At 51.9% G+C, this 15,356-nt stretch overlaps 1 protein-coding gene across 5 annotated transcripts in view; it reads right to left on the bottom strand.

Annotated features, from left to right (window-relative positions):
* Window positions 1-2,614: 2,614 nt before the first annotated feature.
* LOC105478192 (phosphorylase kinase regulatory subunit alpha 2) overlaps window positions 2,615-15,356 on the bottom strand; it is a 91,080-nt gene continuing 78,338 nt past the window's right edge. Inside the window, exons 27-33 of one of the 5 annotated variants that reach the window (XM_011735273.3) lie at window positions 11,173-11,291; window positions 10,382-10,411; window positions 8,578-8,631; window positions 6,640-6,810; window positions 4,726-4,779; window positions 3,812-4,012; window positions 2,615-3,299 (exon numbers count right to left, since the gene is read on the bottom strand). In XM_011735273.3, coding sequence (XP_011733575.1) covers window positions 3,129-3,299; window positions 3,812-4,012; window positions 4,726-4,779; window positions 6,640-6,810; window positions 8,578-8,631; window positions 10,382-10,411; window positions 11,173-11,291 — 800 coding nt within the window. In that variant the 3' untranslated portion in view covers window positions 2,615-3,128. Of the gene's footprint in view, window positions 3,300-3,811; window positions 4,013-4,725; window positions 4,780-6,639; window positions 6,811-8,577; window positions 8,632-9,050; window positions 10,044-10,381; window positions 10,412-11,172; window positions 11,292-15,356 lie in introns of those variants that run through there. The other 4 variants (XM_011735274.3, XM_011735276.3, XM_011735278.3 and 1 more) reach the window with 4 other exon arrangements.

The raw sequence follows: 15,356 nt of genomic DNA, 5'->3' as shown, positions 1-15,356 counted from the left end.
ACAAGGAAGCAGAAAAGACAAAAGCTATTTGCCAGTCTGGTACAGGAATCAATAGACTCGAGAGATGGTTCTGCTACAATTTCCATCAAGGGTGACCAAGCCTCCTGTCTTCTTGTCCAGAAGTAAGTGGCATTAACCAACCGCCAAATTGCATTTCCTGCCTCCCGATCTGGGGTCTTTTCCTTTTCTTTTTTCACACAGGGAGCATTTCCATCCTCTCTGTCCAGGCAGCTGAGCCCTGACAACCTCTCCTCCCCTTCACCTGGCCTAAAAGGCAGGGTCTCCCCTTCCTCCTCATCCTCCCCACCCCACTCTGGGCAGGGTTGCCATACGGCGTATCTCGTTTCCTCTAAGCACGAAGCCCTTGGCCAGAGGAGTGGGAGTTCACATCACGCCTCCATGCTTAGTCCTGGCCTTCTGCATTTTTTGTGGATGGGTAAACTGAGGTACACAGTGGTCAACTCATGCCCAGGATCGCTAGAGGTGCTGGCAGGGTGGCAGGAATGCTGAATTCACCTCTGATGAGAGCCAGGGACGGTAGTGGATGGGGCGCCTGCTGCTTTTCAACTGAAGTTGTTAAAAGGAATGCTTGTTCCCGGCCCCAGCGGCTTGCCCTCCAAGACAAAACATGCTAATCCTGAGCCCCAGCAAAGGTTCAAATTGACTTCTTGGCTCTGAGGGGGAAGGTAGAAGTTCCTGGCCCGCCCCAGGCTTGAGGCTCCAGGGGCTGCCAGGCTCCTCTTGCCTGGCCTAGAAACAGTCCCCTCCCACCACCCCCACGCAGGTGCTATCAGGACAGGCCCTCTGCCCTCAAACATCTCCACTCCTCGGGGAGGGGGGCCTCAGCTGCCTGCTGAAGGGGCCAGGCCTCAGAAGCCTGTTCTCCTTTGAAGCTGACAGCTTGATGCCTGTGGAAATGCGGTCCTATTTCAGGATTTCATTTTAAAGAGGTTTCAAAGGAGTGGCTGGAAGGCTTGGTGGAATCGCTTATTATGGCTCCTCTCCCGGCCCGCGGCTCTGTGGCTGAGCACGTCATCATCATTGGCAGGCAGGTGACTGTTCTAAATTAGCACCTGGCTCATTCTGGAGGGTTCTAACTCTTCCCGAGCTGATTCCAAGAACAACTTTCATGATTTATACCTTCTTACACCTTTCCCACATTATCTGTTTGAAATGATCCACGGGGCAGGTGAATTACGTGTCATCTCCAAGACTCTTGTTTCTGTTGGGCATGTCTTAAAGACACACACGTGCAAAGGCTAGGAAAATGTGACCCCCAGACCTCGGAGGCTGCAGCCTGTGGAGCCTCAGGGGCAAAGGGAGCAAGCCGGCTTGCGAGGGAAGAGCTGCTCTGGTCAGCGGCTGTTGTGGGCTGGGGAGGGAACAGGGTGGCCCAAGGGGTCAGGGGCTTGGCACCATGTCTGCTCATGTGCCGCCCTCTTGTCTCTGGGATCTGCCCCCCAAATGCAAGAAATGCATAAGCCCACTGTAGCAGATATGGAGAGACTCTGGGGGATTTTCTTTACCGAACTACTCTGCACCTCTGCAGGGAGAGCATTATGGTTTGGAGGAAATGGAAACAAGGGCACGGAAGTCCCATGTGGACAGAGCCTGCACACCAAGATTGGAGTGCTGAGAGTCTTCTAGACTGCAAAGGGTTTGGTTCAGCCCGAAGAAGACTCTGCCAGGAAGCTGGCAGGCACCTGAGGCCACCTGCCCCTCCTCTGCTTCAGGAATAAACATCAGTACTGCATCTTGGCTCTGAGGGGCACTGGGCATCATGATGCCCACTCAAAGCAGCTAGGGCATCGTGATCTCTGCATCTCCAAACAGATGTACGAGGAAATGATCCCATAGCCTCATCTCCGTTTCAGAGGCAAAGTCCACCACAATCTAGCCCATTGCTCTCAACACACAGAGAGCACCTCCTGGCCACTAGGTGAGCATTCGTCTTTCAGGGTTTATTTACAGAAGCTGTTTTCCCCTTGGTTTTGTTTCCTTCCCCCAAGGTAAGACAATGCCCAGGGAAACTCCATTGCTAAGACATTGGCGAAAGATTTGCCAGACCCTGACACCTGACTCGACCTTGCTCCCCTCCAATCGATGCCCCTGACTGCACCCACCTGAGAGACGGAAGACCAAAGTGCCTCTACCAAGAGGGTGCAGGTTCCTCGCCTGGCTCCATTTTTCAGAGGGAAGCATTGTTTCTGCGGGGACATGCCTGTTCATTTCCATGGCACTGCTGACTTGTGCTCACCCTATGACACCTCGCCCAGAGCACAGGAGGAAAGTATCCACTGCGAGGCGTTCACCCCACACAAGCGGGGACCACAGGCCTAGCCCTAAAACAACTGCTTGCCTGGCTATAAGAGGAGCCTTGCCTTCTTTTTTTTTTTTTTTTTTTCCTAGATTCCAGAAGATGCAGGATTTTTCCTAAGGCAGGAGAAAACCCTAGTTCACGGACAGCCAGGATAAAAACCCTAGAAGCCCACGAGCCAAGGTGAACAAAGAGGAATTTTCTAAATCTTGGGGATAGAGAATTATGTTACATGAAGGCAGCCATGCCAGTAAAATGGAAGGCTATGAAAGCAAGCAAGGCACAAGGAAACCCCAATTCCAGAGAGAGACACAAGCGTTCTATTTGGTGAACAGTTTGGTGCACAGACAGACTGCATCCTGTGAAGAGGTGGCCCTTGTCAAGGCTACTGCCGCCGGGAGGATCTTTGCATCTTTAGGATGTGTCACTAGCTCATCGAAACTATTTCTGTAACTCTCTGCAAGAGCCAATTTAAGCTGGCGCCTCGGTTCCCTCTGCACTCAAAAGAGACCAATTTCCAATTCCTCCTCAGAGTCCGTGAGACCAGATGCTACGACAAATGTTCCAGAGAAATGAACCTAGAAAATGATCCCGGGGCGATCCTTGGTGGGGAGCACAGGAATCCTCAGCTCTATCTGTGGCTTCAACAGACATCAGTTTCAGGGTGAGTGCTGCCATCGCCCCCCTGAGAGTGTTTCTGATGGGACATGCTTTCCTGATAGCACAGGGGATCTTGGGAGACAGAAGCTTCTCAATAAGGCTAGGGGGCACATGACAGGTTTAGAGCGTGATCGTGTTTCCAGGTGAGAGCCTATTGCATCTGGCAGCCCGAATTGGGCAACAATTCCTGCAAATGAGAAGCCACTGCTCTTGTTAGGTAGGTCATTGTCCCGTAAGCCCCACTTGGGGCACTGTCATAAAAGAAGTGGCAGATTCCTGTGGCTTGGTCTTTCTCCAGGGTGTCCATGGCTCCAATCGACACCTGCAGTAGGAAAGGGCAGAGGGGACAATGAGCGGAGTCCTTGCTCCCCATCATGCTTCTGCGTGTTGGCGGTGGGTCAACATGGGCAGGGTGAGAGTTACTCTAGAGGCCTGGGCCTTCTGAGGGCACGAAGCCAGCGCTGCCGGGGGAATGCCCTACCTCTCTGGACACTGCACTCTGTCATCACGCATCCTAGTTTGCAGCTCCTGACTATGATGACGACCACTCTGTTGAACCTGACTTTGCGTAAAGGATAAAGGGGTTCACCCAGGGTCACATGTGTTGCAAGTGGTGTTTGGACGAAAACTTGCACTGAGACAGGCCTATCCATCCCCAAAGGTCTTGAGATTTCCTAAGTGGCCACTGTACCATTTTCTAAGCAAGTGGTTGACATTTTTTCCCCATCTGTGATGACATTTTCTTGGTTCGAGTATATTCTTTCCTATTGGACACAGAATCTCCAGCCTCAACAGAGATAAATGCCAGCCAACCCGGCTCCCCAGCACCCCCACCTGGTCCTGCAAGAACAGCTGACTGGCCATCTGCACGATCTGGTCCACGTGGATGATGCCCCCAATGCTGGTCATCTCCGTGTCTGAGAGCAGCGTCAGCACCATGATGGCTTCCACCAGCAGCTGCCGGTACTCAGGCTGTGGCACGCGGTTCAGCACCGATTCAACATGGACAGCAAACTTGATCTCATGGGGGGTCATCTACCAAAGGGACAGGCAGGCAACCACCAGTGAGAGGACAGATGCGGCCCCATCACCGAGTAACCAAGGGTGACCGTAGCAGTGCCTGGGCTTGGGGCTCAGCGCCACTGCTACCCCTTTTCTGGCCACTCTGGATCCTGCCGGCAGTGGCCCTCAGCGCAGGAGGCTGGAGTGTGCCTCCAGGAGCCAGTCAGCCTGTCCTAGCCTGATTTATCTACCCTTCCCCCACCATCGACTACAGCTTCCAGGGAGCAGGGACCATTTCTGCTTTCTCTTTCCTCTTCATTATTCCTTCCAGCATAAAGCATGGTGCTTTGGGTGGGGTAAGACTAAAAAAATCCATGTTAAAAAGAATGACAAATCACCTAGGGACGATGACTGTTTTTAGTTGGGCCGAGAAGGCTGCCTGTGGTGCAGGCCAGGCTGGCATGGAGATAGGCTCCTTTCTTTCAACAGGGTTCTAAGGGGTGGCTGGCAAATGAAAAGAGCTCGCTAGCCCAGAAATGCTGAGTCTCAGGTGAAGAAAAAGGCTGATGCCTATAAATGCAGGAAAGACATTTTGCCAAGTATAAGGGTGAAGTGGTTAGACAGCTCAGAGCTACACCTGGCCTGTCAGTTAGAGCCAAAAGGAGCAAAAGAGGTCAGAGCCCATGCAATGAAGCCCTTACTGTGAACCCACAGAGGGGCCCGCATCTGCGTTTTTCTCATCGTACCTCTCGGGTCGTCGAGGATGGGAGGACGTAACCATCGATGGAGAGACCGTGGCACTGGAGGCAGAACACAGAGCGTTTCAGTCAGATTCCAGAATGGGATAAGCACATGCATGTGCACACACAGCCCCCTCGGCCCTGGAAACCCATATGAGGGCTGGGACACGCCAGACTGTCAGAGTTATTTTTAGAGAGCTTGTTCTCGCTGCCCACAGGCTGTGTTTTCGATGGAACAATTCTAGGGAACCCAGCAGGCATCTTTCAGATCTCCCCCGAACAATGCCCTAGGGGGCTGCCGAGTCCTCCCGGGAGGCTCCACATTGTAGTTGGCAACCGGGCCCTGGCGGCTGCAAGTCCCCTTTGGTGCCATAATAAAGGGGGATTTTCATGGCTCCTGCTGGGGAGGGGATGCTTCTGTGCCTTTGCAGGCATCTATTTTTGAGATTTCTATAATAAGCACCAATCACAAAAGCCTCCAGCACATGCACATGCACACCCATGTATATAAATACCGAGTGCCAGCTCAACACAAAATGCTTTTTCATAATAGAAGTGTCTTGGTATTGGGCCAGTAAGTCCAAGCGGAAGCATGTGATGCCCCAGGAAGAGTGGGGAAATTTTCTAGGAACAGCTTGTTCTAGTCTAACTGGCCACCTTCTAAATTCCAGTGCCCCGGTCAGCAGCGTCCCTGGTACACTGAGGGCAGAACAGCAATGGACACTCCCACCCCCTTAAGAGAGGCGGGAAATGAAATAAGCACCATGAGCCCCTGCAGGCTCCTGCCTGGGTCCCGGGAGTCCAGCTGCTCAGAGTCGTCTGCGGTGGCCGTGAGGAATACCTTGGGCCCCATGAAGCACAGGGGCCCTTGTTACAGAAACAACCTGGAGCAAGCGGTGCCATGGCTTTGGGAAGGGGGCTGTTGTATGCTGTCACTGGGATAATGTTTTCTCCTCTCCCACTGTGAAATGAACTAAAACATAGTTCTGGGGGGAAAAAGTCCTGGTTTGCACAGCTTTTCAGCGAGGCCTACTGTCCCTCCATTCAAGGGAAAAGACAGGGAGGGCCTGGTGCAGCCCAGGGAGTTGCACAAACTCTGGGACCGATGCAGAAGGGAGACAATGTGTGGGTACAAAAAATGCTGCCCCCTCGAAAGCAGGTGCTCAGGGAGGCGCTCCTACGCTCAGGTACAGGTATTGTTCCCAAGGACAACCGCTGGGGAGATGGGAAGGGCCCCAGGCAGATGGGAAGCGTAACAGCTGGCTGGCTGAGGGGAGTGGGGGCCCCAGGGTGTGAGAGAGATCGTGCCTTCAGGGCACACAGGACCTGGGGCCAGACTGGAAGCTCTCTACCTCTGTACGCTTTGGGACTGAGCTTTGGGACTGAACGTAGCAGGTACCCTGGGAGGGTGGGGCTCAGTCACATGGCTGAACAGCAGGGACACTGCTGCCTGGACGTGCAGGAGGCTGGAGGGCTGGCCTACTCCAGGCCCCTCCTGAACTGTCATTCCAGGTTCCAGGCCTGTGGGGGCTGCTCTGTGTTACGGGGTTTTCATCTGAAGCCTCCCAGCCTTTCCCCATTCTTCTATGTTCCTAAAATACGTCCAAGTTGGTCCCACACAACCACGACTGCCACCTTGTCTTACTTGCTGTGGTTCTCAACCAGGGTGATCTGCCTCCCATGGGACATTTGATAATGCCTGGAGACACTTTTAGTTGTCACACGGGGGTGGGCGGGGGAGAGGCCAGGGATGCTGTAGACATCCTACCACGCACAGGCCCCCTAGTACAGAATGCCTCGGCCCCAGGTGCCAACAGCACTGAGGCAGAGAAGCCATCCTCAGGGCTGTGTTTGCTTGCCTGGAGGTGCCACTATGCCTTGCCAGGGCAGTATGGGAACGGTTCACTTCCCCAAGCTCACCTTCTGGAGGATCTTCCACACCCTCTGGTAGAATCCCACGGGGACCCTGTTGATGGCCCCGTCCAGCCTTCTCCTGCGCAGCCACTGGCCCTGCCGCTCCCCCCAGCCGATGTGATGTCCTCCCGAGTCTGAGGATGACGTGCCAGTGGGCGAGGATGGGGTGCTGGACCTCTGCAAGACAGACAGCTTGGGGCCTCAGAAGCCACGCAGCAGGTGCCCCAGGGAAAGTGCACCATCACGAAGGGTGGCCCTGCGACCTAGGCACAAATGGCAGACCACCACTCGCCAGAGAGGAACACGGTTCCTCCAGTCCACCTTGCTTGTTTCCTGATGCGAGATAACTCGCACACTTTGGGTCGATCACTCCATTCCATGTTGCACTCTGACCAGCCCCCCTGAGAGGCAGTCCTGCCCCCAAAGCTAGAACCCACAGGGAGGAGGCTGAGCAGGGCAGGCACGGGCTCGGGGGTCAGACTGCCGGAGCGCTAATCCCCACTCAATGCCAGCAATGCCAAGGACACACCCGAGGCCATCTGGCCCTGCCATGAACACTGGTTCTGGGCCTCAGTCTCATCGGCACAGTGGGGACACAGTCGGGCGTCCTTTAGAGAGCTGCCTGGAAGCCTTCGCCACATGGAGACACTGAGGCATATCTGGCGCGTGCTAAGTGTCCATAAGGGGCAGCTGTCACCCGCATGTGGCGCCTGTGCCACTGCAGTGGGAGAGCTTTGAGCATGACAACGGGCCCTCGAAGCAGGCACCCGTGGCCCAGGGAGACAAACTCCATAGTGCCCACTTCATTGCTGCAGTGCCACAGAGAAGTCACAGTCACCTTTCCACAGGACAGGAACCACAGAGAAGGTAACACATGACACGAGGGAAGACAAACAGTGAAGCCCACATTTAGTGGCAGGGGCCTCGCAGATCAGGGTCCATCCACCCATCCTTTGCAGTCCCACTTCCTGCTTTCCCTGTTCTTGGCACTGGGCTTTATCTTAATTTGGGGCAATGGCTGCCTCTGAACTGGGACTGACTTTGCTGAAGTGAGGGAAGAGGGCGCCATCTCCTTCCCACCTCAACATTGGCTAGACTGATTCAGGCTCCAGAGGGGAGCACTGTCTGAGAGGCTCCCCGCGGCTTTCCATCTCCTCCCTGCAGCAAAGCTCCCAGCCTTCTGTCTTGCCCTGCGGGGCTTCTAGCTGCGAGACCTCCGGGTCCAGAAGGGATAACCTTCACGCTCACACATCTCTTTGCCTGGGACTATCTGGCACTTTCATTTCTCAATGCGCACAGTCAGATGTAAAGGGTTAAAGTGAAATCCTGAAGTGTGCTAGCAGGGCAGGAGGTGGAGCTCTCCTTTCTGCAGCACTTGGATTTCAACAGATCTTATTTTGAAAAGGCAGTTCGGCTGGGTTATTCCATTGGGCTCATTACTGCCACTTAAGGCAACAATTAGACACAAATAAAAGTAATTACAGCTGCACTCCTCAATGACTCAGCTGATCTGGGCCCTCCAGTTGCAGGAGGAAGACTCAGCCTTTGCTCTGCGGTGAGCACAATCCGAGCCCTACACAGGATCTGGGGCATGGTGGGTGCAGAGTGCTAGTCGGCATGTGCAGGCAAGGGTTCACCATCCTGGCTCCATAAAGAGGCACGGAACTAATGCTCCGAAGTTTTCAGAAGCTCTGGGAATTGGTGAGAAGGACACTCCTCACCCACACTGTGCCGAGGAGCACAGGCAGAGAACAAAGCTCAGTGCAAGCACTTTGGGGCCACCTTTCTACCCTCCTCAGAATTCCAGTTGGAGGAGTCTGTGAGCATCCCGCTGAAAACACTTCAGCCCTGCTCGAGTCCTCAGAAGTTGGGCATGAGGTGGGAGCACAAGGAAGGACGCGAGGAGGACCAGGGACGGACACAATGATCCCGAGGCACTGTTACCGCAGACTTGGAGGAATGTGCACTGCTGGACGCGGCCTGGCCCACAGAAAAGAACTACAAAACAAAAAGAATCCACTCAGTTGACGGCAATGACACCAAGAGACACAGCAGAGAGAAGGGTCATGGAGCAGCATCTGAAACACCCACAGAAAGCAGCAGCAGAGAATACGGGCGCAGAGAAGGTCCAACAGCAACATACATAGGCAAGCTCAGGTGCAGGGGCACCTGCAAGCACCACTCTGGGCTTCGACTCCACATGAAACTTGCTAACTGCTCTTTTTAAAAACATGAACTGTCGGCTGGGCGCGGTGGCTCAAGCCTGTAATCCCAGCACTTTGGGAGGCCGAGACGGGCGGATCACGAGGTCAGGAGATCGAGACCATCCTGGCTAGCATGGTGAAACCCCGTCTCTACTAAAAAATACAAAAAACTAGCCAGGCGAGGTGGCGGGCGCCTGTAGTCCCAGCTACTCGGGAGGCTGAGGCAGGAGAATGGCGTAAACCCGGGAGGCGGAGCTTGCAGTGAGCTGAGATCATGCCACTGCACTCCAGCCTGGGCGACAGAGCGAGACTCCGTCTCAAAAAACAAAAAACAAACACAAAACAAAAAAAAACCAAACATGAACTGTTGCCATTGAACGTAAATATTAAATGTCCCTGTCGTATGTGGAGGGTGCATCATCAAGTTAGGACACATTTTCCAAACTCATAGCCATGAAATGCTCATATTTTAAGAATTGTGAAAATCTACAGATGAACTAAATACCTACGCTGACATAACATGCTGCACCTAACAGACATTCAGTAGATATTCATTAAATGAACGAATATGATCAGGCTGATATCTTTGGCCAAATAAGTATTTCCTCGTCTAAAAATCTAGAATGTACCCTTAATTTGCAAAGGTACAGTGTGCTATCTACACGGTATTCTTGCAAAAGAGACTAGAAATTGAAAATACCATAACACCTATTACATTTTTTGAACAAAGAATATGTTCCTTGACATAAGTGGTCAAACACAAAGTTTGTACTAGCTAGGTGACTCTAAGCCCAGCAAAGAACAGAGGTGATCACTTCGTCTCCGTAGCACGCAAGAACAGCATGAAATGGAGGCAGAAGGAACCACTCAGATTCGCCCACGGTCAGGCCATCGGGATGTGGGGACAGAGGGACGGTGCCACCGAGTGGCTGGCAAGGGAAGATGTTTGGAAAGCCGGTTCCTTACTTGGAAACAGCATAAATTAGGAGAGATTAAAGCATGTTTTACCTCTGGACAACATGTGGAATCGGCCTTTACATGTCATTAAGATGTCTCCTCTAGGCTCTTGTGGTAATACATATCAAAATATTAGAAATGCGACTCCAGTTTTCCAGAGGGGGGAGGAGAACGTATGTCACCAGGGTGATATAAAAGAAGAGCATCCTTACATGTTTTTCCTTTCAGGGTTAAGTACCCCCAGGCGATCTGAGGACAGGAATAGCAGCATTCTTTCTACTGATATAACCAATGACCGTATTTCCCCCTATTTAGTTCCCTCTTTTTGAATAGAAACTCAGAGCCCGGATGATCTCTTTCACAAAGTACCCTACAAAGCCCAAGAATTTGAGAAACAGATTATTTGTAAAGGCATGGGGCAAGGTCGTCTCTCCGGCCCGAGTCCTGCTCTCTGCCTCTGCCCCAGCCCATTTGCCGGGTAGAGCCGCCCTCCACACATCCCCAAGCTGCGGAGTCACAGCCTTGCTTTCCACATTCAAGCCAGAAAGAACAGGAAGTAAAGGACGAACAAGGCAAAGGGGTGTCACCTGTTCATCAGCACTAAACCGCCTAGTCATCTGAAAGCAAAAATACATCAGGAAATCAAAACCAGCTTTGAGTCAAGAACACGTGCTTCTTCTATCGCCCTCTCTTAATCCAGGGCCGTGTTGATCAAACCGCAGGCAGTGACCCATGAGTGCATCATGGACTCGATTTAGTGGGTCACGACCAGCATTTAAAATAGAGTAGAAAATTCGAGTGCATTTCTCATGGTCAGAGGAAAACTCTTTCCCAGCATGGATCCCGGGCAAGGCCTAGCACAGCACCTGGCACGTTAAGACTGCGATGTTGAGCTGCGGCCCTGTGCAGTCAGTTCAAAAGGATTTTTTTTACCAGGAATTAAAGGTGAACTAAGAAAAGAGACCCCTGTGGCTGGTGGAGAATCCAAGTATCATGGGCATTCTGGTCTATTTCCGGAGCCCTCTTGCTATTTCATTTGAAGGACATAGATGATTTGGTGACTTTTTACATGACTCTACTTTTTCAATGGCTGTGGCCCACTCCAAAGAGTGGTTCTCAGGAACAGAGGCAAACATGGACAAGGGTATTTTCTGGAACATTCATGAGAACATCACGTTAAGGATGAGTGGGTGAGGGTGCGCATGAGCGGCTCTGGGATATCTATCTGGGGACGGGTGTGTTCAGATCCCAGACAGAAGGGACCTCCCACTCTAGACAGTGGGCTACAGCCTCATGCCCTAGGTTTCTGTCGCTTTCTGGGGTGAGCCCAGGTAGGGAGACCACCACTCACCCCTCGCTGCCACCAAGGTGTTCTTACCTGTTTCATTTCACTCCTCAGTCTGTTAATGCCACTCCTCTCAGTTTTGGTGACTCCAGTATGGCCCACCTCGTGGATGGAGATGGCAGGGCTGGATGTGGAGGAGTGGATAGGGCGCACTGGGTGGGAAACACACACATGTGGTTCTTAGGAACTCTACAGCATCCACCCCGAGGGGAGGATCTGCCCCTGTCTTCCCTACTTGACAATGAGGGCCTTCTCTGCTTGGCCAGCGCTGTGTCTGCAGCACCGAGAGCAGCACAGGTGCAGCATTCAGCTCTTAAAGGAGTAAACGGAAATGTGCAGAGTACTTAAGCACCATTACAACACAGTGGCCAGGAAGCACCTTACACAGTGAAATATATATCTTTTTTTCGAGACGGAGTCTCACTCTGTCACCCAGGCTGGAGTGCAGTGGCGCGATCTCAGCTCACTGCAACCTCCGCCTCCTGGGTTCAAGCAATTCTCCTGCCTCAGCCTCCTGAGTAGCTGGGATTACAGGAGCCCGCCATCACACCCGGCTAATTTCTGTATTTTTAGTAGAGATGGGGTGTCACCATATTGGCCAGGCTGGTCTGAAACTCCTGACCTTGTTGTGATCCGCCCACATCGGCCTCCCAAACTGCTGGGAATACAGGCGTGAGCCGCCGCACCCGGTCATGTTTTTTTATTTTTTTTGAGACAGAGTCTTTTTTTTTTTTTTTTTTTTTTTTGAGACGGAGTCTGGCTCTGTCACCCAGGCTGGAGTGCAGTGGCCAGATCTCGGCTCACTGCAAGCTCCGCCTCCCGGGTTTATGCCATTCTCCTGCCTCAGCCTCCCCAGTAGCTGGGACTATAGGCGCCCGCCACCTTGCCCGGCTAGTTTTTTGTATTTTTTAGTAGAGACGGGGTTTCACCGTGTTAGCCAGGATGGTCTCGATCTCCTGACCTTGTGATCCGCCCGTCTTGGCCTCCCAAAGTGCTGGGATTACAGGCTTGAGCCACCGCGCCCGGCCTGAGACAGAGTCTTGCTCTGTTCCCGAGGCTGGAGTGCGCGATCTTGGCTCACTGCAACCTCTGCCTCCTGGGCTCAAGAGATCCTTCTGCTTCAGCCTCCCAAGTAGCTAGGACCACAGGCGTGTGCCACCACACCTGGTTAATTTTTGTATGTTTTGTGAAGACAGGGTTTTGCCATGTTGCCCAGGCTGCTCTTGAGCTCCTGGGCTCAAGCGATCTGCCTGCCTCAGCCTCCCAAAGTGCTGGGATTACAGGCATGAACCACCATGCCCAGCCTTGCTTTTGGATAAGTAAAAAATTATTCTAAAAAAAAATACCTGGCTGGGTGTGGTGGCTCACACCTGTAATTCCAGCATTTTGGGAGGGCGAGGCAGGCAGATCACCTGAGGTTGGGAGTTCCAGACCAGCCTGACCAACATGGAGAAATCCCATCTCCACTAAAAATACAAAATTAACTGGGTGTGGTGGCACACACCTCTAATCCCAGCTACTTGGGAGGTCGAGGCAGGAGAATCCCTTGAACCTGGGAGACGGAGGTTGTGGTTAGCTGAGATCATGCCATTGCATCCCAGCCTGGCAACAAGAGCCAAACTCCATCTCAAAAAAAAAAACAAAAAACAAAAAAACCCCAAAAAACATAACCGAGGCCAGGCACGGTGGCTCACACCTGTAATCCCAGCACTTTGGGAGGCCGAGGTGGGAAGACTGCTTGAGCCCAGGAGTTCGAGACCAGCCTGGGCAGCATGGTGAGACCTCATATCTATATTTAATTAGAAATAAATAAATAAATAAAAATTTCAAAAAAACCCAAAGCACACCTTCCTTGTAGGAAACTGAGACCACTGAACTACAGAAGCTAGAACTAACATCTCTTGATATTTTAGTCATGAGCCTTCCAGTTTTTTTTCCCTATGACTGTGTATGTTTTTAACAAAACAGAATCATCACATACATACGTATAGATATAGAAACATGAGATGGATACATACATTCTGTGGACATAAGTATGGTTCTGTGATCTGCCTTTTTGTAATTACATCATGCATATCTCTCTCTGGCATTAAATATTCTATCATATCATGTTTCATGACCGCATGGAGTTTGATCTGGTGAGTGTTGACTGGTCAACGATATCCCCAATCCTATTTATATTAATATTTTTCTAAAGGGTTCATCATGACTAATGTATAGGACCCACATGGACCTTGCTGGGCTCTGTCCCCAGTCCCGTGTGACTCTTGGAATGCCCCTGGGAAATGACAAAACTGCTGCGGGCCCCTGAAAGGCTGGCACCCCGGGCAGCTGTGGCCATGGGCTGGGTGATCCAGAGGGGCCTCCTGGTGCCAGGCCCTGTCTGGGCAGCAGGTGCAGGTGTGAATGCAGAATTCAGTGCCGCAGCAGTGCCTGGAGGAGAGCCCATGCCCAGGCCTGAGGGGGAGGTGCCAAATGAAATGAAGGTGGCAGCTGGAGGAGGGCCTTGGGCTGGAGGGGGAAGTGCTAGGAAAGTCAGGCTGCCAGGGGCTGGAGGTGGAGGCAACCAGAGGCCACCGATGCAATGCATCAGGCCACCACCTCTCACTCCCAACCTATCGCACCAGCCTTGGGACTCAAACCTGTTCCCAGCCCCACCTCCCACAAGCCTGGCCTCTGTGCTGTGGTCACAACAATCATTCTAAAAGGCAAGTGTGATCGTATCACTGCCCACTCCAAAGCCTCCCAGGTCTAGCTGTCTTCAGGACAAAGGCCAAACAGTCCTCCCAGCATCACCTGAAACTCTACCAACTGGAGCCCCGCTTCCCCTCAACTCCCGGCCACCTGCACTGCACTGGGCATCTGCCTGTACTGGCAAGCCAGGCCCAGCTCAAAGGTCACCTCCTCGGGCAGTATCCTCTGCAAGCCTCACCATCCCACCTGACCCCAGTGGAGCCATGGGAGTGGAGGCACTGTCCAGGAGGAGTCGTGACAAATAAGGAACCTGGGGACAAGAACATTTAAAGGACAGCAGAGAGGCAGGAGCCCACAAGGGAGACTCAGTGATGAGCTGGAGAGGAAGGACAGACCCAGGAAAGTGGAAAACAGAAGGAGAAAGTGGAAAACAGAGCGAGCGAGGCAGGACAAAGCAAAGTAAGTGAGCTCGAGCACGCTGTGAGGTCACAGAGGGGTCTCCTCCCCGCGCTGTGGAGGGTGATGTGAGGCCGGGTTGAGAATGTTTTTATCCAAACCAAAGGCCAGGAAGCTACAAGAGGGGCTGTCTGGGGTGGGTGTTCGCTGGAAACATTTATCTCAGACATCTCAGGATTTAATCAAAATTCTAAGCCTATTTGGGCTTCCTAATTTACAAAAATTGAACAATTACAAAGGACAGCTAACAAATGATGTTATATGTTAAAAAGACAGCATGTCTTCTGTTCTTGCTTGCAATCACACATATTTTTATGGCTTTCAGATGACATTACTCAGTTCCTAGTTTCATAGTATCTATAGCTGTACACCTAATGACAAATTTTTAGTAATTATCTGTGTCAAGCCATGAATACTGTAATGATGAGCAGAAGACATTAAATATTTATCTCATACATTACCATTTCAAGGACTCTGCCTTGGAAAGAACTGGAAATTACTTTTGCAAAAGCATTTTCAGCATCCCTCCTTCAGGAAAGGAGAAAAACCACCAAAACACATCTGATTGCACGATGCCGTCTTTGTTTGCGGCCGGCACATGCTCAGGAAACATACAAAGTACCCAATGTCCTTCTTATTAAATAAAAGGAATGATAGCCCACAGTGCATTTCTTTGGCTTGATGAAATAAATTCACCAACGTGCCTGCAAATCATTTAGCTTTTTTATGAGGAGGAGAAATGATAATTGCTTCAATTATAATTAGGGAACATTTGAGAACAAGAATCACGCCAGGACTTGGGTGATTATGTTTCCCAGCACTGCAAGCAGGGTTCCGGTTCAGATAAAAACAGAGCGAGCGAGGCAGGACAAAGCAAAATAAGTGAGCTCGAGCACGCTGTGAGGTCACAGAGGGGTCTCCTCCCCGCGCTGTGGAGGGTGATGTGAGGCCGGGTTGAGAATGTTTTTACCCAAAGGCCAGGATGCTCAGGTGGTGTGAAAGGACGGCCCTTTCATCCTGGCCCTCAGGGTCCCCCACACTTCTAACACTTTTTTTTTTTTTTTTTG

The sequence above is a fragment of the Macaca nemestrina genome, chromosome X (genome assembly GCF_043159975.1).
Source record: "Macaca nemestrina isolate mMacNem1 chromosome X, mMacNem.hap1, whole genome shotgun sequence".
NCBI classification, from domain to species: Eukaryota; Metazoa; Chordata; class Mammalia; order Primates; family Cercopithecidae; genus Macaca; species Macaca nemestrina.
This window is presented reverse-complemented; position numbering and strand designations above follow the sequence as displayed.